Here is a 21,339-nt window from a genome sequence, read left to right on the forward strand (position 1 = left end):
TAAAAAAGAAAAGTTATTTAATTTCGCACTTGTGGTTTTTAAAAAAACTCGTCTACTCTTGATTATTTTTTCAATAAATATGTTTTACCATTAAGTGTGAATTTACGAAATCGTTAGAAAGTTTTAAAAAACAAGAGTAAATCTAGATGGCGTGTTGTATGCGGATAATTGGAAATGACATGGCACCTCCCAGTCTCTTCTCTACAATAAAATTACCATCAAGTTACCATACTAGTAACATCTGTAATTAACCCGCATGTCATTTTCGACGAGAGCTCCGTTAATATAAACAAAATGGTTTGAAGCCGTTCGAGGCTTTTGACAAGAATACACCCATTGTTATTCTCCACTGCGTATCGTGTATCCATCATCATGTGGAAGTGTCACAAATGCGGAAAACCCGTTTATTTTGGTGAGTTTTTGCAATTTACATTCGTTGACGGCGATGTTCATTTTGACAAGTATCACGCTATTAGTAGTTTGATGGAGCCGTCGATTTATTTCGCTACGAGACATTGTATCTAAAAAATATCTGTAAATATATATAAGTACATGTATATAAATTCCTTTCTGTACATATATATTTCCTGTCTGCACATATATATAAGTTCCTTTATAATAACGACTTATAAACAAAGAACAAAAATTGAATTTATAAAAATTTAAACGGTCACACATCTGTATTGTATTATTTTAATTATTTATAATGTCTGGAATTGTCATTTTTGAATAAACATACATTTTACGAGAATTAGACTTAAAAAAACAAGAAATATACTTAATCATTTATCTTTGAGAAATAATTTAAGTTTAGATATGGTTCAGATATGTATTAATCTTTAGCTGAACGTAAACAGTCTTTGGGATATGATTGGCATCCAGAATGTTTACGATGCGAGGAATGTGGAAAGCGGTTGAATCCTGGGCAACATGCAGAAGTAAAGCAAACAAATTACTTGTTTTATGAATTATAGATTAAAAAATACAGTCATATATATAGATTATATGACATATAATAATAATTTATAATATATTATTATATTATATAGCATAAAGGAGTACCTTATTGCCATGTTCCTTGTTATGGTGCACTTTTTGGACCTCAATTGTTTGGTCATGGCACAAGAGTAGAATCACATACAAGTTTTGGGAAAAAAGAAAGTCGACCATCATTACCAAGGTGAATATACTTAGAGACTTTATAGAAATAATATAATGGACAAAAAATTTGATTATTCGTATTGAAAATTTTAATTAACTAGTTCAATTTGTATAATTTTATATGATTTATATTTATTATTTTATTATTTTATATATTTTATATTTATTACTAGATTACTATAAACCTAGGCAGAAATTTAAAAATTTACATTTAAAATAAAATCTTATGCAGACATATATAATATATTTTTTTCTCTGAAAAGGATAAATATTTATTGTATTAATTTAAATAATTTTCTTGTTTTAGATCACACTTAGAATCCAAGCTGAAAGTTTTTAATCAGTATTATGAAGGTAAAAGCGGTGGAATTCGAAGCCGTGAGGTAAAAAGATATCCTAAATCAAATATATTATATTCTTATTAATATAAAATTCTAAATCTTTAAATAAATAATGATTAAAAATAGGTCAATGGAAGATTGATACTAGAAGGTGCATTAAGAATTTATTGGGGAGTTCGTGGTGTGATTCATCTGAAGGAAGATGATGATCAACGCACAGTAGTTACTGCACGAAATAGAAATTCATGCAGGCATAGCGTTTCTGAGGTTTGTCATTTGTTTATTATTCCTCTCAGAGTTTGATACACATAACAATGATATGGTCTGTTTATTATTTTTAATTGTTTTAAATAGGATATTGAAGATGAAGATAAAGTAGATGAGCTATCTAAAGATACGTCAGATAGTAATACAGAAAATAATACAAAATCTATTCCAACATCTCCTGATCATTTAAAGAGTCTCACTTTGCCCATGAAGCTTGATGTCAAGAATATGGAATGGGACGAGTTAGATGAGCTTCTACAGGTTTGTTTTTTAATGCTTATTGTTTGTTTTACAAAACACAAGTATAAATGTCGAAATTGTAGGTTGAACGAAAGGTCGAGGATGGTAATAAATTGTATCAGACGATGCCTGAGAATCTCCCGTCGATAAGTTCGCAGTCCAGCGTGGATACGCCACCACTTTCGTCTCAGTCGAGTCTTGATCGATCGGACTCTCGCGAAAACTCGGACACAAGCAGTCCTAATCATCAAACTGCTAGCCGAGAGGATAGCAGCATAAATAGCACACCAACGCACAGCATAGGTAGCTCATCTAGTACAGACACACCTGTCTGTAATTTAGGACCCTCTAATCGAAACGGTACGCTTCGAAGAGTAGAATACTTCGACAACTTGGAGAAGAATGCTGGTAATAAGTCGATCAGTACCGATGACAGCTGGATCGAAAAAGGTTTGAATCGATCATTATCCGGCCCTGATTGTCTGCAGAGACACAGAACTGATAGCGACACGGATTCGGTCAATTCCTTGCAGTTTCGAGAGGACGATAATATGACTATGTCTACGGATAGCGGATTAGAGGTACCGCATCGCTAAATAATTTATTGTATAGGTCTTCCTCTCTTTTTTAAGTATATATACATTAATCTATTATTATGGTTACAGCTGGACGGTGTCGTTTTGCGCCGTAAGCAAGGTTCTACCGCGATTAGACGACGTCCGGGCGGTAGACGTCAATCGCGTAATCGATTACGACGTCGTTGCTCGATCAACGGCCACTTTTATAATCGGGAAACCAGCTTCTTCACACCACCTCACGGTTCGCAAATGTCCGTCTGGGTGACGAGTCTAGTGAACACCCAAGAAGTCATCAATCTTATGCTGGACAAGTACAAAGTCGACGCCAAATCCGATAACTTTGCGTTATTCGTAGTGCGCGACAATGGTGGTAAGAAAAACTGCGTGATTTTGTGGAGAATTGAAATAGATTTATACACGCGATTATATATTTTCTTTCGCTATGCGTGATTTGTATTGTTATTCTTAGAACAAAGAAGATTGAAAGACGACGAATATCCTTTAGAAGTCAGGGTAGTCCTGGGTCCACACGAGAATGTTGCACGACTTTTCCTGGTTGACAAGTTATCCACACCTGAAATCAGTTCCGATGTTGCACAGTTTCTTAATTTATCTTTAGCGGAATGCCACGGTATATTGCAACGTTATCATTACGAAGAGGAACGTCAGATTCTCCTTCTAAAAGAGAAGTGGGTACATATTATAGACAACAATTTATAACTATAAAACTTGCTGTATTATATAAATTCAATATTTCAGATATAAAGAGATGCGGAGAAGAATAAAGCAAAGAATGGAAGAGCTAAAAGTCCGATTATAGATAGAATGATAAAAACCAGGTATGCAATTATTTTTATATAAATGCTTAAGAAATTTCTTTATAAAATAATATTTATGCCAAGGATCTATCATTCATATCGTGCAATATATAGTTGCAACAACATGACACAATTTATGGCATTTTAGCTTTATTAGTAGTTTAACAATTTGTTGTTGCATTTTTTTTTTGGAATTTTTTTGAGTCTATTGCATTTATCTATACAGTCATTTTATATATGAAAATGCTATTCTAAGTAGTGTATTGTAATTGACAAGGAGGTGGAATCTCTAGTAATTCTCTAGTAATTCTCTAGTAATCTCTAGTAATATTAAATTTTCATTTATCAAATCGAAAATAATATCACGTGGAAAATGTGAAGTGTTATTCCTACAGTCTCAATATAGCTTCTTTCAAATAAGATGAAGCCTGCAGGAATACTTTTAATTCATCTTGTAATATAGATGAAATAATTAGCAATGCAAATGTTAGAATAAAGTAGTTATTGCTTATAAAAAAATATATAGTAATAAAGAATTACATTCGATGTTTCTATTCAGCGCAAGTGTTAATCATGCAAAATTCGTATTCGTCACGATAAAAAAACATTGCGTTTTATAGCAATCTCATAGCATTCCGATATCTCGGTGGAGTGAAAAAAACAATGAAAACATATTTTTCTATCGGTATTTAGAAAATACCCATTTATTAAAACATCGAAACGAGAAATTATTATCGGAATAAAAGTCAATGATAACTGTTAAGAATTGAAAGTCTTTTATCCTTTGCAATTTCGTTGCGTGGCCCAGATATAAGTGGACGTACACGTATTATATATTTAGCCGGACACGCGATTACTGCCAGATACTCTGATATCGCAATCCGAGACTATTGTTGTGCAAAACAAATTGCAGGGCGCAAAGCAAAATGTCATGTACAGCAATTAATCGTCATAATAATTGTAACGCGTCGTGCGGATTCATGAAAATCGCCGTATCAAGCTAGTCATGTTTCACGCTTAGTCACCGATATCGATTGCATCCATCCCATTTTCAACTAGCGGCCAAAAGAGCGTTACATACTGAACCACATTTACGTACATTATAAAATATGTTGTATACGCTCTCTCAATCTGTCTGTTTAAAACAATAAATAATAAATAATGGGCCACGCGTAAATATATATAAATATTAGTAATACACATATTTAAAGTGTATCTCTACAAAAATATGTGTCTAAAGGATATAATAATCTCCTAGATTGTAAACAGTTTTTGCTAGCAGTAAGAAAAAAAATGTAATCCTTATGTATATCATATAACAGAACAGATGATATGATTGCGACGCTAGAATAAGTTCCTCAATTTGCGCGCATCGATTTTCTACTACTAATAAATGAATAGATATATATATATGAATAGACATATATTTTTCTGTGCGCAAATTATAGATGGATATATACTAGATCATGACACATTAAGTGTATTTTGCGCTAAAAAAATTAAGTATGAAACTGAAAATATATATCTGAACATTAAATATTATAAAAAAAAACAAATTATGAAAAAATTGAGGAATGAACCATGTAACATCGTTGACAGAATAATAAAATAGTATAGTTGTTCTTTTATATGTATATTTTTCTGCTTTTTCGATCTGAAACAAAAAAAACTATTAAAGTGGTTTATGAACAGATCTATGTTTATAGGTATTATAATTAATCACCAATCATTATAATTAACCACAAATGATCGATAATTCTCATGTGAGAAATTACCTGTTTACCTATCTCCTGATAAATCCCATCTGCACTGATAAGAATAATTAAATATGTTGATGGGGAAAGAACAAAAATATCGAGGCGTGAATGTGAGATTGGACAGAATGTATTTATTTATCTTTAAAGTGTACGTAGAGTAAAGTAGATCAATGCAATTGTTATGAGTAGTATCGAATAGAGTAATTGTTCATACGAGTTGCTAGGAACGAGTATGCATACCCACAACACCGAGGAGCTTCAGCCGCTCATTTTTTTTTCTTATTTTTTTTTCACGACACTGATATACATTAAACGTTACAAGATAGCAATAACGATTATCACCGCGCCAGACGTTCCATCATTATCATCGTCATTATCATCATCATCGTTATCATAATTACCTTACAGTACCTCACAACACTTTATTACACGATTTATGAATCCTTCGGCATCGTAGTAGAGACGCCAGATTTTCAACAACAATGTACTGCATTCACACAGACGCTCGCATCCCTTCGCAGATTATCAGAAAGTATCACAAAAACGCGATGCGCGTAATTACATAACTAACGTAGTCCCGTTGAGATTTGTAGAATTAATTATAATTCGCCGAATTGAATCATTTGCCGAGTTGAAATTTACGCGCAGACATTTTTTTCTTTTTTTTTTTTTTACGAAATATCGAATATAAATCGAGCTTTTATACATATCCGGCGGAAGTTGCGAATTTGTAACGATCGTTTGTGTCAACGGTGATAGTTATTGCGATCGTCCGGCTTGCGTCGAACATTTTGCAGTTTTCGAATTCGTAAAATTTTTAGAATCGAGGGCGTGCCAATCTGACACGATTTCGTTTCAAGCGCGTTATTTATTAGAAAAAAAATTCTTTTTTTACGAATATCCGGCATGATTGCGCGCATTTAATATCGTAGAAAATTCCCCTTTATATACAGCCGGAATAAAACTTGCAGTTTATATAAGGCAGGTCGATGCTTAGATTGCACGATTAATGATTGGCGAACACGAAACTCATATGGAGACTTGCGATTTTTTTTTAAGATTCTTGTAAAATCTTTACAAATAGTTTTATACATAATTTAATGTTAGTTCCTGTATTTCTCTCATTTTTTTTAACAGTTATTGAATCAGCAGTCGAATGAGTGTTTTGGAAAAAAGCGTTTTATGTTGTACGATATATGAATGTACATAATTGACAAATTTTTATATAATTATTTTATATGATTTATCATTAACATAATTCATGAAAAGAAAATGGATAAAAGCTCGAATTAATTCGTTAATATCAATGTTAATTAATATGCCTCTCGCGCGTATTTTTCGAGACTCGGCGATGATTCGCTTCAATTAGATAACAATAATTAATCGAGACAATAGTGCGAGCAATATTCTATTGACAAGTATATTCCTGACTGTTGTAACGTATAAATGAATACAAGGCAGCATTCGTCTCTTTCGTACTGTCTGAACACAGTATAATTATTATTTCATTTGCATAAGAGATGAAAATAAAATCACAACTCTATGTTTTTCTACATAAAAAGTATCCGCATCTCGTGCAGATCTATCAATCTAATCTTAGTGCATTATACAAAATTATATTTTGCGATATTTATTAAAAAGAAAAAAAAGAGACAACATATCCCAAAGCGACCTAAGATACTTCAAGTTCTCATGGCATTTTCAAACAAAGATAACTTTTGAGACAAGAAGATGCAATGGTCAGAAGGTTGAAAGTTCTCCGGGATAGAACGCATCGAAGTTAGAAGAACGCGTCTTCTCCTGGTGTAGTTAAAAACGATAACGCAAGCCTCTCATTCACACTCTAGAAGGTGGGAAAAAGTAAGGATCTAGAGAAGGGAAACAAAGGGGAGGCTCGCCAAATCGGTCGTTTCGCGCCGATGTCCGTCGCCCTTATCTTCGGGGACGACGCCGCGAACTCGCTTATCACAATCTGCGTATGGCGTACATGAGCCTTACAAAAAATACAATACTTGTGCGCTCGCGACTTTTGTATGTATATCACAGACGACCCAGCGCACCGTCGTGTCGCGGCCTCGTCGCGCTAAACGCGCATCGCTACTACTTGCCCTCTCGTCCCGCCGCGCGATTTTCGCGGGATGTTAAAGGAGAGAGAACTAAAAAGGAGGATGTCGATACACCGGTGCAAACCGCGCGCGGGGCGAACGTGAAACTGGGACGACGGAAATTCGATTCGACGGCCTCGCACGAAAAAACATCCTCCGTTATAAATATACTATCGCTAAAGTTCAAGTCGCAAAGATTCAAAGTGCCAAGTTGAAGAATTTAATAAACGCGATATATATATTTTGCAGCCCTTTCGAGAAGCTATTTTCGAAAAATTATCGGTCTCGAGAATAGATTTTTATTTTTTTTTTTTTTTAGAATTTGAATTTAATCCCGACATCCAGCGAATGAACATGTTGCAAATTTAATATACCATAGCTTGAAATGTATATGAATAATGCTAAGAATTACAAATCGCGAATCAAAAGATAGAAAATTCAATTATACACATAATTTTGCAGAAAAGTGGTTTTCTTTGGCACATTTGACACTACTCGGCTCTGATCGATCGTTGAATATTAATAAATATTAATTTATAATTGTACATCGTAAATACGATTTTATCCGTATAAGAATCGAGCTGCCAACGCTTGGGAAAGACATAGAAATAGACTCGTTGTTTGTCTTGACGTATGATAACGTGTTGGAAAGGGAAGCAAATGGAAATGTGGAAAGCACAAGAGATTCTATCCTGGTCGAATACGCATTATTCGCGCTTAAGTATTCGATGTGCTTTTTTTCATCTTCCACGCATCTTTCGCTCTCACTTCGTCCCGCAGTCTTCCATTATCTTCTTCTCCTTCTCTTTTATTCCAGAATCTCCCTCTCTCCCTATATTCGTTCCCGTCTGCATCTCGCATTCTTCCCTCGTTTCTTGTTCTCTCTGTCATTCATCCCCATTCATTCTCTTACAACGCTCGCTCTCAACAATAACAATCGAATATGAATTAGAAAAATAACATTATATCGTAGACAACAATTGGTTACAATGTATATAATATATATATGTACCGGTAATAGTGGTGTGCTTATTTTTTTACACACAATACTTTTTTTTATATTCCCCGTTATTTAAAGCGTGCCAATGACGTGGGGCGCCGCGCTAAATGGCTCGTAAAACACTACAATTAATTCGTCGTCTCATAATCGTCGTCTGTTTAACTTGGTCGATCGATCGTCGATCACGGATCGGCGCTCGCGATCGATGGGGATCGGATTCAGGTGGGAGATTCACGCTTTTGTACCAACGGCCGTTTATATAATACATGTAATATATATATCGAACGCACTTTTTTTTTCGAGAACGCGGCTTCGACGCGCGATTTATGCGCATCGCAATTGCAGGCAATATCACGATCGATTTTACAATGGATGCGTAAGACTATATCCCGCAACCGACATCGATGCCCGTTTCATTTTCAACGTACGCGCAAAAGGGTTGAAACAAGAGAGATTTATAAAAACAGAATTTCATATTTTCTTATTCATTATTAGCTTATAATTGTAATCTTAATGTAAAACTTCTGAGAATTATTTTATTTTATGGAATATTTCAGATAATAAAAATATTGCAACAGTGTCTTATAATTTTTTATATCGCAAAATAATAACAATAATAACAAAATTAATTTCTTCGTAAGATCTAGCGTAACAAGTTTCCTCCGAAATAATTCTCGACTCCTTCTATTTCCTCACTTTTAATTTTATCGTCATTACGGACTTGCTCGGCTTTAAATCGAGACACGAGTGTAAATTCCGTTACGCGCGCGTACCAAAGATTCGCGAGATATTGTTTTCACGCGTTGCTCCAAGTTCTCTTAATTAATTAATTAATTAGTTAGTTAACCGAAGAGCCGGAGGGTCTCGCGGACACATTCTTCGCTTATGCGCGACAGCGCCCAGCGTCAATGGAAAATTCGTGGACAGATTTCGAGACGGCATACGACATTATTCTTGATTCCCCTCGCTGTATCTCTTCTCTCTCGCTCTACCCTTTCTTTCTTCCTCTTATCTCGACCGCGTAAACGCGCATCATTCCGTCGTCTGCCATTTACACGAATGTGTTTAGTTAATAAGCTAACATGTACTAGCTACAGTAAATCCTAATTACGGCTTGTACGACAGACATTTATGTATATATAATATATATAATATATATAATATTTGTGTATGTCGCGCGCGCGTAAATATTATATACAGTACCGGTCAAAAGTATCGCATCTCATCAGAAACGGGAAAGTTGTTACTTTAATGGGCAAAACATATGTAAATATTATTAACTTACATTTTATTATTTTAATATTTTACATTTAATAGATTTAAATTATGTTTATATTTTTTATATTTTATCATTTTATTGTTTTAATTTTATGTAAAATTATATATAATTTTACATGAAATTTTTCAAGTTAGCCTCCCTAGTAGCCTACCGGATTTTAATCTGGCATAACTGTTGTGGGATGAATTTAATAGAAGTAGCCGAAAAAGAGATTTATTAATTAGAAACAACCTATGAGAATATTTGCAAACATGCTGTAATCAAATATCAGTAACAACTTAAAATAAATTGTTATCGAAAACACCAAGAATATATGCGGCAGTATTGAAAACAAAGGGTGACTGATTTTGAAGAATCAAAAATTTAATATTTCTGTTTTTATTTGTTATAATTTCTAATTTTTGCGATATATGAAAGCATAAAATATAATAGTAATAAATTATAACTTGGTAATATTTATATTTTTATTCATTAAAGTAACGCGACTTCTCTGTTTTCATAAGTGATACAATACTTTTGAGCGATAGTGTATATAAAATATTTGTGTATGTATATATATACGTAATATATAATATTCATATATATATATATATATATATATTACAGTTAGATTGCTCATTGTCAATTCATCGGTTTATCACATTTAGTACAAGTTGAAAAATATCTCTAACATCCACGCGCGGCGACGCGAACACGTTTCTGTGGACGAGTCGCGCGTTCGCGACACCGCTTTGTATAATGATTATCATTAATTATACTAATTATTAAATTACAATTAATTATCTAACGGTAGGTAGGTACGACAAACAATTATGATAGTACGGCCAAGACTTATTAGTTTTTCTCGCGACGGCAAAGTGATTGCAAAATCGACTTTCGTTATTAAAGTTAAACGCGGAATCCTCCATTATATATATCACGGAGCCTTTCCTTTATCGCCGATTTCTCGGGAAATATCTAGGGCGGATTGTACGTAATTATTTCAGCAAAATTACTCGACAAAATTCAGATAAGATAATCTCAAAATCTTGACATCACTTACGAAGACGTAGATGAAATAATATATGACATAATATATTTTTGCATATTTAAAAATTTTCTGAAAAAAAATGTTTAACGTACATTTTATGTTTTTTTTAAATATATAAAATATAAATGAGGTAGTATTATAAATTATAATCGATAATAAAGTGAGAAAATATGTGAAAAAGTTAATATACATAAAAAAATGTATATAATAAATATATATAATTATTATTCTAAATAAGATGCCTTTCAACTGGTTGATATTTTTTTGTTAAATGGATCGGTATAGATTTAAAGAAAAAGTAAGCGGTTTTGTCATCTATTATTGCTAAAGCAGCGCTACATAGTAGATGGGTTTAATATTGCGACGATTAATTTTGCTGAAAATTCTAAGTGCAAATTACGTGGAATATAACGTACCGGAATACTTTTTATTTTTAAATCTCCCTCTTTGCAATCACGTCGATGAAAAAAAGGTTCCGAATTTATTTAGGCTATTACACAGATCGAGGCTCTAAACGCTTAACTTTTTCCTTTTTATTTTTTTTATGTATTTTTTTTTCGCTTTAAATCTCTTTAGAATAGACACCGAAGACACCGAGAAAGACTCGAAGGAAGTTTCGAAAAAGGAGATAAAGTCCGTTCGGCTAATTAGGTTCGAAAATGTCTGACTATTATAACAAGTCGAGCTATGCTACTGTCTACTATCGCTTTGCGCCCTACACACGTGTTAATGTAACGCTTTCGTTTCATCTTCTTCTTTATTTTCTTCTTTTTTCTGTTTTTTCTTTTTTATCTTTTTCTATAACCTACCTAGTCATTCCGTACGGACGGACCGACGGACGCCGAGGATTGAGCAAACTGTTATTGCACGGAACGCGTGAAAATCGAAACACTCCCGAAAATTCCCCCCTCCCCTTTTTTACGTTCTACGAGCGTAGCCGCGGATTCGCTAGAGAAGAGCCTGCATTGCCTAATTTCGCGCCTTCTACGAGGTCTGTGAATTTTTTCTACTCGGAAGTACAAGTCTGAATATTTCAGAGAAATCGGATTTTCTGAAATGTCTCGATAAAGTTTCAAATAATCCCATATATAAGACTTTTTGTTTGAGCAAAGTACAGTTAGAATTGACTGAAAAATGAAATTTTATGTGTGTATGTTTATTTATTTATATATATTTAAAATTTATATATAATTTCTGTCAAAAAAATATTTAGACTCTTTGTATTAAATGACTAATAGGGGATCTGCTAAAATTTTCCCTGAGAAAAAGTTTTAAAAAAGAGATTTTAAAAGGAGCGTATATATAATATATATAAGAAAGACTTTAAACTTGTTGAAAGAAATTGTAATAATTTTAAATTAGTGAAAATTATTGCAAATATTACGATAGAAAACAATAACCGGTATAGGCATTTTAACTTTAAGATATCGAATATTTCTCCTACACGTCGACATCTCTTCAACGATTCACGAGATGAGCGCATCTCAAGACGGTATCGCGAGGACGTTTCCTCGCTGCAAAACACGTAAATCATTCATATCGTTAGGACAATCGGAACATCGATATTTTCCAGACTGGCAAGAGAGACGGGTTCTCTTGTGACGGGTACGCGAAAGTACGCAATGGAGGATTTTCTGGCGTGAATTGGATCACTCCCTAACCGGAGGTCTCTATCGATCAAACATTAACGGCGAGAGACCTTCTTGCAGCTTCCTATCTAAATACACTTAGCATATATCCTCGGAACATATAGATAAACCATTAAAAACATTGTATATGTTCCTATCTACTTATATACAATATATAGATATAATGTTTGTATATCGTAACCATATTAATATAATATTAATTACATATATATATATACGATTAGAGTAAATAATTAATCCTTATGCGTATATCACATCTGATCGTTCAGTCAGTATAGGAAGACCCTCGCCTCGCCATCGACACACGCAAAAACCCGTTTAATATACGTGCCCTAATGTGTCTCCTTTCCCTTTAATGCTTCATCTCTCTCTCTCTCTTTCTCTAAGGATTCTGAAATTTGTCGCCTCGTTACACAACCTCTTTTCACTTCAATCTCACTTCTTTCTCTCCTCTTCGTGTCCTCTTTTTTTCTCGCTCTTCCAACATGTTAAACTAGTATCCCCTCCCCCCATAAGTAGCTACTATCTAAACAGACATTTAAGTTTTGGTAAAAACCTGAAATCGCCATCGAATATCAATATAATACACTTATTATGTACTTATAGTATAAATATAGGAACATTCATTAAATATATTTTCATATATATATATATAATATTATCGCGTCATATATATATATATATTTATGTATTAATTTATCTATATATATTTTATAGAGAATCTGCATATACACAAATATATGTGTATGTGTGTATACATATATATTTGTATATATTTATATATATTACTTGGTGTTGCTATATAACTTTAAACGTGGTTTAAAATGCCCAATATATTCCATAACGCCTGAACCATGGTTAGTCCATATTTTCGAGGGAAATTCACGACGCGATGAAACTAAGCATATCTCCAAACGAGCTAAATATCGATTAAAGGAAAAAGGTCGCGAATCGATAAATAGACGGCAGATATCGATTATTTTTTGAGATTCTTTCCGAGGTCCTTTCTTGCTCCTTTTCGTGTCCAGAAATACATAATGTCGCGTTGGGTCGAACCTCGCAATGCTCGACACACGCTTTCTCGACACTATATATATAGGCCATAAAAGAGACGGATTTTAATGGATCGCGGTGCCTGTGTGTATATAAATACGTTCGTAAATATATGTATATAATATAAGTATCTCTCACTCCCCTTAGTTAAATTATACAAAATATCGCTTGTGTGCGATATATCGAGCGATCCGATCGTTCGACCCCGCGATGTTTTCGATGATCGAGGAATTCGGTGATTCGCGGCTTACTTTTTCAGAACCAGGATTTAATCTATATTTTTTAATTTCATTTTCCCCATTTTTCTCAAAATTAAATTTTTAAGAGATTTTTGAAAAAGTCATACTAAGTGAAAACAATCGAAACTGGTATCATCTCAATGAGTTATTCAATATCGATGACATGTATAAATCTGAAAATGTGGCTTTTATATGGCAATAGGCAGGATGCAGTTTTTCGTGTCTACAGCGTCGAAAAAAGTTGAATATTATATTCTTGAAATTTAATATCTGCCATACTTTTATATCGAACTAGAAGAATCGAGTGTTGCAATCCTCGATTTATATGATCGATGAAAATCAAAGGATAATCGCGAAAAACAAAAGTTTGCTTTATATGATAACGTAATTATACTAATCTAATTTATCCGACAGATTTTTTAGAAACGCATCGAAGGCTAAATCAGAAAATTGTAATACGCGATCGAGCCACAAGATTTGAAATTTCCGCATACATCACATTGCAATTGCGGTACCGTAATTGGCATTACTATCACTGGATGCTCTGTAAAATATGCGGGTTGAATTAACCCTTGAAATATCAACCGTAACATTAAGAATTTTATTTTTACGAATTCTTTTTTTATATTAAAATTGTCTTCACTAAGAAATATAATTATGTAATTTTTATTTCTCATAAAAATATATATTTTAAAGAGAGAGGGAAAAGAAAAAAATATAAATATATATGCACGATTATAATAGTCTAAAATTTTCAACATAAATCGATTCCAAAACGTCTGTAATGAAAACTATCTAGTGTGCTTTTAGAATAATTCATGCACGTATATAAAGTAGCTCTTTTTTATTTTTATTAATGGACGCGCAAAATGGAGAGAAGGTCTGGTGTATTCCCGGGATTAACCCGGAAGTCTCGAAGCAGTCTACATCCCGTAGACATTCGTTCGTCCTGATATCGCGATATTGCCAGCCTGAAAGTACAAATCGTAGCGATGCGAGTCAAAAACTATCCGCGATCGTCTCGCACACGCCTGGGGCGCGGCGATAAATATATTATCCCGCCACACACATATTCGGTAGGTAGATAGGTAGCTCGCTACACGTTTTACCGGAGTTCGATTGAAAGACGACTGGATATCACGCGAGGTAACGTGCGATGCGGCGAGTCGCGCACACGCCGCGCGCGTCGCGATTAATTGATTCCCGGAATTCGATGTAAGTTGGAGCGAGACTGCAAACGAGTCCGCACGAGACTCGATATCCGCGATGTATATACGTATATATCCTCCGACCGTGTCGATTTGTCCGATCTTCGGCGTGTTTTCTATCGATTCTAGCTCAAAACTAGCCGCGATGTTCTATTCTGTGCGTTTATGACATTTGTCGATAGGGTTTACAAAGATAGCGGCAAACCGACGTAATTTTTGCATAATCGATATAGCTGTCGATATTTATAAATATCGTCCTTAATCTCTTTAATTATTTGAGGATATATAAACTGATTAAAAATAAAAAATTATTATATCACGTCTGTCGAGAGAATTTTGCGATGTTAATTTCACCAATATTTTCATTAACTTTTTCCAAATATACTATCGATAAAATAATATGTTTCTATATATAACATTACTTTGAGAATCTTGGATTTAATAATATTGCAATTTGCAACGTGATGGATTAGATTAAATAATCAATATGCCTCATGACAAATGGCATTGTGACATATAGTACAGAACACCATTACGGCACGTTAAACTATCTCGAAGCGATTCGTAGCTGAAAATAAATACGGCTATATCACGCGAAGAATTGGAGAATTTTTCGATGGTAACGAAACGTTGCGGTTTTATCACACACAGGATTCAAATTGTAATTACGTATTGTAGAAAATATTCTTCCGCGCTCGCATTTATGATCCATGTACACATACGCGATAAAAAATTTTAATCGGCTTTATCACATGCAATTACTCAGTCCCGGACTCCAATTAATTGTGAGAAAAGTGACTAGTAGTCTCTGGTACAATATTATAATTAGCCTGTATTACAATACTAAATGACTGGCACACATTGCTAAAATATCACATTGTATAATCGTTACTTTAAGGTACCTTTGTATTTACGCGATCGTGTGTATCCTTAAAAGAATATATATATACATTCCTGATGATTTATCAAGAACGAGAGGAAAGAATCGCGGCGGTTCTAATATCGACTTGTCTCGAGAATACGCTTCCTCTCTTCCAGTGTCAGTTAATTCGACAAAGCGACGGTTAGCCCATCCGAAGAGAGTCGCGCTATCGTCTACAAAATACAATTAATACGGTAACTAGGAGTAACAACGAATTCCGTTGTAACGTTCCGTTGTAAACGAGATTAAATTGTCCGCGTACTATTACTATTTAGCGTTATTACGCTCGAACGCAAACAACACTATGTCCGATGGTGCTTCCGGTGGTGGTTTAATTCGGGACGTACTTTCATTCGTTCCCATCTTCCGCTACGAACGGACAACCGAATTCGGAAAGCGGCGAACGTTTCCGAAATTGCATCCTGCAACGCAGGATACGACTGTGTTTTCTCGCCTCGCTATCCTCTACTTTGCTACGGAATTATCGTTTGGCACTGTCGCTATCGTCCTAGCGTAGTCTGTCGCGATTCGGGTCGTAAGCAACGGAAATTACGCGATTCTTCGCGATACAATTACAAATTCTTAATCTTCTCTGATGAAATCGCATCGCGAAAGCACCCAAGATTCTCGAGATTGCAAAGCTCCAAGGATCAAAGGGCTCATTGATTGCGAAATCATGGATCTTAAAATCTGAAAAGTTTAGAATCAAACATCGCGCGTCAAATCTCATTCTAGAGTATTAAAAGTAGGTAAAATAATACATAAAACATGTCATATTAAAATGTGTGTTTAAAAAATAATATTTCAATAATGCTCAGCCTTCTACGCAATGCTGCGATAAACTTTTTTAAAACATTTTTAATTTGTAATATTATTGAAGTGAAATATAAAGTTTAATATTATTAAAGTTAAAATTACTGTAAAAATATTTTTTAAACACGTCTATCAATTATAATTATTATTAATGTTTGAGAAAATTAGTAGGATTAGCTTCTCTCTCTCAGAGTTGAATTAACATAACGATATAAATAATATCGATATATCACATTTTGTTGTTTCGAAAAAGCTCTCGATATAAGATTCGACTTTAGAGTTAAAAAAATGTCCGACTGATGGCGAAGCGATTTGCGGTTTTCCTCAGTTAGCTCACGGCGAATCCGACGTGGGCAGTGGAAATGGAACGCTAGTGGGCGGACATTGGACAATTGGACTAACGATCGGGGCGTCAGGCGTCATGGAACTGTTTTCTTTAATCTTCTAATCCACGCTCCTCGAGCTCGAACGTGCGAGGACCACATATATATGTCCGGCTTATTAGGGCGGACGAGTATGTATGTATGTATATATATGTATATTATATATATATATGGTGAATCGACCAAGAAAGTGGGAAATTAAAACGATGCGAATGCGAGCGAGTTGTCTCGCCGCAATTTCTCGTTGACATTCGTTGGACACGTTTCTCTTAATAAAATCTCGACGCGATAGTCGCACCACCGACCACGGACGAGAATATCGACATATTATTTAATCATTAAATTACATCCTTATTAAGAGACGGTATAATAATACGGTAATTACGGACTAAATTGGCCTATCGCAGCACCGGGCCGGTCTTGGAGGGAAATTGAATTTTCGCCCGACGGAATAGATTCTCTTCTCTCTGTCTCTCTCTTTCCTTCTCACTTTCTCTCTCTATCTATTTCTCTTTCTTCGCGAAACAGTTCCTTCTTTTGGCACGGTAGATATTAGCTGGCAATGTAGAGCTTTTGTCGACTCTTTTCTCCTCGCCGTGTTTCGTCTTCACGTTTTTCGTCTCTCGAGGTACCGGCCGGCCGGCATCTAGCGATCAACCCTATTCGTTAGATAGCACCTTCGTTATTCAACTTCGTTTCGCGTACTTTCGAGAGTGCGCGAGAGTACACAGAGTAGCAAGTACACTATAGGTATATCACTTAAGGGCTAAGTAAGTGTTCTGACCAAGTGGAGGGATCCGGCCTCGTAAACGATCCTTCGAGTTTGCTCAAGTTTCTCTAAGAAACGCCTCTCATCGTTTCTATCTCTCTCTCTCTCTCTCTTCTTATACCTCTCGTAATGAGATCGCACAATCGGACTTGATTTATGAAGTGGTCGAAAGTTAAAGCTACTTACGAGACCGATCCCAAGAGAATGAGCCGGCCACTCTCGTTCTGCGCTCGCGCATAACTGGACAGCGTGTCGTTATTGTATATGTACGTAGGTATATATCGCGTATATACACATATATCAATATCTAGGAGAGTGGATAGCGACTGCAAGTGGAGAGGACTTTTGGAAGGACCGAATGTAGACCGTGCAACAAGACGCTACTTCGCGGCTCCCGACGACAAACCTAAATCGCGCTGGTGTCTCTGACGCGGGAGAAACGAAAGATATATAGATATCATATATTATTGCTATCCGCATCATCAAGGAAAGGATTATTCATTCGTTCATTCGAGAATTCAAAGGCACCGGCAACGCTTTCCGGGAGGTTTGCCCTCCCGATTGGTGCCAACGTCGAACACGTCGTTTTACACGGATGATGATCGCGGAAACAGCTGCTCGACGAATAATTTAATCCTCTATGGATTCTCTATGGAGAATCTCAAAACAAAAAATGTATCCCATTTTTAAGAGAAAATCTTTTATTTTTAATTTTTAAAGATTCTATTCACTTCTCGAAATCAATAATGAGCATAATTGCACATCTATGTGTGTGTATTTTAATAATTTGAATAAATAACACTTATTTTTTTGAAAAAAACAATAATTTCGTTAATATCGAAGCTTACGATATCTTCCAATATTGCATATCGATACTTTAAACCTTCAATCCTTTTACCGCGATATGATTCGAACGAGTTTTATTCCTTTCTCATGTTTGCTCGCGACAAAAAGTAGATTAATAAAATAGGCCAGAAACTGCCTAGCTTTTAAAAAGTTCATCACGAAAAGTCGTTTGCGTGCCTCACTTTGCTTCTGACAACATAATCAAAGATGTCTGGAGTAGGTATTGCGGGACTTTAATAACTCGTCTCGGTTTCCATAGACACGAACATGCCGTGCACGCGTGTACGCCAATTGTCGAAAGTATATTTTTTGCGGTGAAAGGGTGTTCCTCGAGTTAAGGAGTCCTGGAGGTTTCAACCCACTCTTTTAACAACTCGAGAAAATTAATCTCGACGAGAAAGAGAGCTGAGAATATTTAATTAAAGAAATTTAATTTAGAGAATTCTAAATAAAAATTTAATTCAATATTTTCTTTTCCCGATTCCTTCGAAATTAATCCGAGTCCTCGAGAAAAGTGAATTCATTATTAGTTGAATCTCTCGAATCTCTCTAATTATACGTAATAGAATATCATCCGTGTAAAAGTGAAAAAGGTCCGTCGACGTGTTCGCGTTTGCACGGAGCTCGCGTAGAGAAAAATTATCGTTATCGCCCACACGGCATTATCATCGCGAATTATATTACATATCGAGTACACACCGAGTATATCGAGGTTAAGCTATTACATTACAAATATATCACTTTGTCGATGGAGAGCACGAAGACGAAAAAGACAACAAAAGGAAGCCTTTGACCGTCGGCTTTCGCCCGCCGCGTCGTTGCGTTCTTTGGTTTTTTTTCTTTTTCTCCCTTTGGATTCTCATATCCCTTATCACAAGTTAGTCTCACTGTCGTATATTCCAGAAATCATCGTCAGACGTGCCGCTGGTGGATCGTAGCGATGAGGGATCGCGCTTAATCGCGATTGTTTTACACATTATTTCTATTCTTTCCGTAATTGACGCGTCTTGTTGGGCCGGTGGCTAAGATGGATGGACCGTGTTTCTTTGTCTCTCATTTGCCTCTATTTCCTCTCAGTAGGAGTCCTTTAATTCGACGCTCCATTTTCTTCGCGAACGGAGACTCGAGGGATAATTTTGCAGTGATGGACAATCAAATAGTCGAAGATTTGAATTTTAATGTGCGTTATCGAAGCGTCTCTGTTGGTTAAACATCCAAGGATTATCGCCGCTACCATTTTGTAGTAGCTTTCGTTAGTCGGACAAGTAGACGACACGAGTTTCTATCTTTCAAATACCATTATTAGAGAAAAGTTACGGTTGAGCGCGTAAATTGACTAGATATACTTCTTACCCGCCTGTCGCTCGATATACTTTGCAATTGAGCGGACGGTAAACGTCGTTCAATTTCGCTTACGTTCTTCGTTTTAACGCGGTATCATATTTTCGTGTGTAATTTTCCATGACATTAACCCTCGAGAGTCGCCCTGGAGAGGAAGAGGAACATGGCTCGCTGCTCGGCTTCGAGGACACCGAGATGGTTAGTAAGCCGAGCTGCGATCGCGTTAGCGCTGATGGATGTGCGTGGTGAGGTGCTTGGAGAGATAGTCGGCCCGGGCGAAGCATTTGCCGCACATCTCGCAGTGATACGGCCGTTCGCCGGTGTGGATGCGCAGGTGCCTCGTCAGGTCGCTCTTGCCACCGAAGGCACGGCCGCAGAACAGGCAGACGAACGGCCGTTCGCCGGTGTGCTTGCGCACGTGTAGCTTGAGGTTCTCCTTGGATCTGACGCATTTGCCGCAGAACGGGCAGGCGAAGCGGCGCTCGCGCCGATCGGCCTCGCGAGTGCCGCCGCGAGCGAGGCTGATGATCGCCTCGCTGGGCTCGTGCGACCGATCGTCATCGACGGCATTGTCGTCGACGTCGCCGACCTCGCTGCTGGTGCCACCGGTGCCACCGCCACCGCCGCCACCGCCACCGCCAGCGCTACCACTTCCGCCGATTCCGACGCCGATGGCGGCGGGGGTCTCCGTTATCTGCACCTCCACCGCATCGCCGGGATTCTCCTGGACGCTCGCGGTCTCCGAGACGCTCGTCTCGTCCCCGCGGACGCTCTCGGAGAACACGCCGCGCATCTCCTCGACGTCGCCTGGATTCGTCGTGTCGCTGCCGGTCTCCACTTGGGACGGCTCGCCGGTGCTAGAGACCTGATCGCTACGCTCGGCCTGCGCCGAGACCACCATGACGGTGCTCTGCGACTCGGGCGCGCGCTGCAGCCGCTCGAGCGCGTGATTGAGACGGTGCTTCTTAAACGATTTTAGATACCTGAACTGCATGCCGCACACGTCGCAGGTAAACAGCTTGTCGGCCGGTAGCCGCGCGCGATGATTCTGCTCGCGGTGCTTCACGTAGGCGGACCGGTAGCGGTAACGCTGGCCGCACTGCTCGCACGTGAACGGCTTGTCGTCGCTGGTCTGGCCGGCGTGCTGCAGCAACGCGTGACGCTCCAGCAGCCACGGCGACGGGAACGTCGCCAGGCAGACGCCGCAGCGACGCGCCAGTCCAGCTAGCCCGGTGAAGCCGCCGAGGATGCTGCCGCCGCTGCCACCGCTCGTCCGCTCCACGAGCGCACCCCATCCGCCCGCTTCCAGTCCGAGGGCGAGCGAGACCTGCAACAGGGAGGATCAATTATGTCGTGCGTATTTATTAGAATCTTGAGATTTCAATGTTGGAATAATTCATAAGCTTTGATTAATTCTCCAATCAGCTTGAATCAATCGTAAAGAGATTAAGTTTGCAAATTATCCAAATTATGCTTGAAATGACTCCAATAATTGGGGAGATTCTAGATTTCGAGAAATCGTTCGTAATTTGATTAATTC

At 36.9% G+C, this 21,339-nt stretch overlaps 2 protein-coding genes across 3 annotated transcripts in view; one reads left to right on the plus strand and one right to left on the minus strand.

Annotated features, from left to right (window-relative positions):
• Nucleotides 1-54: 54 nt before the first annotated feature.
• Rassf (Ras association family member) lies at nt 55-5,096 on the plus strand. Of its 2 annotated transcripts, XM_083106403.1 has the most exons (11): nt 55-412; nt 844-938; nt 1,050-1,180; nt 1,469-1,544; nt 1,629-1,769; nt 1,857-2,030; nt 2,093-2,312; nt 2,388-2,590; nt 2,675-2,957; nt 3,057-3,276; nt 3,347-5,096. In XM_083106403.1, the coding sequence occupies exons 1-11, from the start codon at nt 373-375 to the stop codon at nt 3,405-3,407; spliced, it is 1,644 nt and encodes a 547-aa protein (XP_082962529.1). In that variant the 5' UTR covers nt 55-372; the 3' UTR covers nt 3,408-5,096. The 2 variants fall into 2 exon arrangements, with proteins under 2 accessions (XP_082962529.1, XP_082962528.1); XM_083106402.1 differs by having other exon boundaries at nt 56-412; nt 2,093-2,590.
• A 177-nt stretch (nt 5,097-5,273) lies between these two features.
• The window catches only part of LOC145976422 (uncharacterized), a 69,609-nt gene continuing 53,543 nt past the window's right edge, over nt 5,274-21,339 (minus strand). Inside the window, exon 3 of the mRNA XM_083107479.1 lies at nt 5,274-21,126. Coding sequence (XP_082963605.1) covers nt 20,023-21,126 — 1,104 coding nt within the window. The 3' untranslated portion in view covers nt 5,274-20,022. The remainder of the gene's footprint in view (nt 21,127-21,339) is intronic.

The sequence above is a fragment of the Camponotus vicinus genome, unplaced genomic scaffold (assembly GCF_025532165.1).
Source record: "Camponotus vicinus isolate PSW18456_S1 unplaced genomic scaffold, iyCamVici1.0 SCAF_8, whole genome shotgun sequence".
Classification (NCBI taxonomy): domain Eukaryota; kingdom Metazoa; phylum Arthropoda; class Insecta; order Hymenoptera; family Formicidae; genus Camponotus; species Camponotus vicinus.